Below are 1,895 nucleotides of genomic sequence, written 5' to 3'. Positions count from 1 at the left end.
TACACTTTGCCGCAGCCGGGGATGTGGCAGCTGTGCCGCCCCTTGCGCCTCAGGCTGGCCCCCGCCGGCCCCAGCCGCTCGGCCTCCTGGCAGTTGGGGCAGTCGCAGGTGGCCCGGCCCGAGTAGCGGCGGGCAGAGCGGGCGGAGCCGCCCCCGGCGGCGGCGGCGGCGGCGCCCGAGATCATGGCGCTGGCCGCCGCCACCGCCGCGCTGGAGTCCGTGTAGGAGGGCAGGACGGGCTTGAAGCCCTCCTGGGTGAGGAGGTGCTGGCTGGTGGAGAGCAGGTGTGAGGCGGCCGTGGAGCCCAGGCCGGTGGAGCTGAAGGCGGAGTGGGTGAGGGAGCTGAAGTCGGGGTTGTAGGTGCCCAGCTGGGAGTGGAGCGAGGCCTGGGGGGCGCCCGAGTGCAGCGAGCCCTGCAGCCCCCCCGCCGGGTTCTGCACCTCCAGCCAGGAGCCCGGGTTGGTGTGCACGTCCCACCAGGAGGAGGCCGCCCCGTTGGCCACCTCGCCTGCCGAGAGGGTGGAGTGGAAGCCGGACTTGTACCAGGACTCGTAGGGGTGCGCCATGCCCACCCGCGGGTAGAGGCTCTCGGCCGCCGAGCTGTGCACTTTGGAGATGAAGGCCGACTGCCCGCCGGGCTCCTGCGGGGACACGCCCGCCGCCGCCGAGTTGGAGAAGAGGCCGCCGTAGTCGCTGCTGAAGGCCGAGGAGGTGGGCGAGGTGGAGGCCAGGCAGAAGGCGCTGTTGGCCGTGCCCGTGCCGCTGGCCAGTCCGCTGGAGCCCCTGCTCGTGGCCACCGTGAAGCCCGAGAGGCTGGAGCCCAGGTTGCAGCTGGAGGTGGAGCGTTTCCAGGGGTGGAAGCCCCCTTTGGCGAAGGCGCTGGACTCGGGCAGGGTGGTCAGGGGGCTGGTGTTGCCGATCTTGTTGCAGGTGGCGGCCAGCATGGCCAGGGGAGTCGTTCCAAATCTCGGCTCTTCCTGCGGGAGAGACAAAGCCGGCCCGTCAGCCTCTCGCCCCTGCCGCCCCGCCGGGCTCCCGCGGGGACGCGAGCGGAACCGCGGCGCGGTGAGCGGCACCGCGGAAAAAGTTTTTTCCCGCTTATTCTGGAGGAAGGCTCCAGCCCTGCCCCGCTCGGCACAACTCGTTCTCCGCCGGGGACCGGTCTCGGCGGCCCGAGGGATTCACAACGGAAACGGATCCCGGCGGGGACGAGCGACACGCGTGTTCCGACCGGGCGGCTCAGGACGCCCCCGCGCAGCGCCGGGCCCCCCGAGCCCGCCGCCGTTAAGGCTAGAAAAAGAAAACCAAAATCCCCTGGGAACGAACCGCGGCGTCTCTTGGAGCCACCGCATCGGAGCGGCGGAAAAACGAGACGGCAGGAAAGCGAGCGGGCTGCGGAGCCTCCCAACCGGCGCCGCTGGCAGAGCTATACGAATAACATCAAAAAGATCTTTGGAAATTTACCATAGCACTTCGAGTTAAGAAAAAATTAAATTTAAAAAAGGAGAGAGAGAAAGAAAAAACAAAGCGCAAGCAGAGCAGCCCGACTTCTCTCCGGCCAGGCGAGTTTTCAGACTAAACTCTTAGCGAACGACCCGATGGGAACCCGCAGCTGACTCCCCCGAGGCGGTCCGGCGGTACCCCCGGCCGGCAGGGCCAGCGCCATGTGCGGGAGGGGCAACCTGGACGCGGAGGCGACAAGCAACAGGTTTTTTTTGGTTGGTTGAGGGGTTTTTTTGTTGGTTTTTTTTTGGTTGTTTTTTTTTTTTTTCCCTCCCGAGGGCAGCGGGAACCGCGCGGTGCCGACTTACCCCGAGGATCGACGTAGCCATAGCACGTCCCTGGGCTGGTCGATGGGGCGGACGGGGTTGGGGGGGGAGGGGAAAAGGGGGGGG

The 1,895-nt window shown here is 67.3% G+C and overlaps 1 protein-coding gene across 1 annotated transcript in view; it reads right to left on the bottom strand.

The window, feature by feature from the left end:
• Positions 1-1,869, bottom strand: part of SP9 (Sp9 transcription factor) — a 5,874-nt gene extending 4,005 nt beyond the window's left edge. The window contains exons 1-2 of the mRNA XM_014954136.1: positions 1,812-1,869; positions 4-977 (exon numbers count right to left, since the gene is read on the bottom strand). Of these exons, the coding sequence (XP_014809622.1) occupies positions 4-977; positions 1,812-1,832 (995 nt within the window). The 5' untranslated portion in view covers positions 1,833-1,869. The remainder of the gene's footprint in view (positions 1-3; positions 978-1,811) is intronic.
• Positions 1,870-1,895: the final 26 nt, after the last annotated feature.

The sequence above is a fragment of the Calidris pugnax genome, unplaced genomic scaffold, assembly GCF_001431845.1.
Source record: "Calidris pugnax isolate Ruff unplaced genomic scaffold, ASM143184v1 scaffold103, whole genome shotgun sequence".
Lineage (NCBI taxonomy): Eukaryota > Metazoa > Chordata > Aves > Charadriiformes > Scolopacidae > Calidris > Calidris pugnax.
This window is presented reverse-complemented; position numbering and strand designations above follow the sequence as displayed.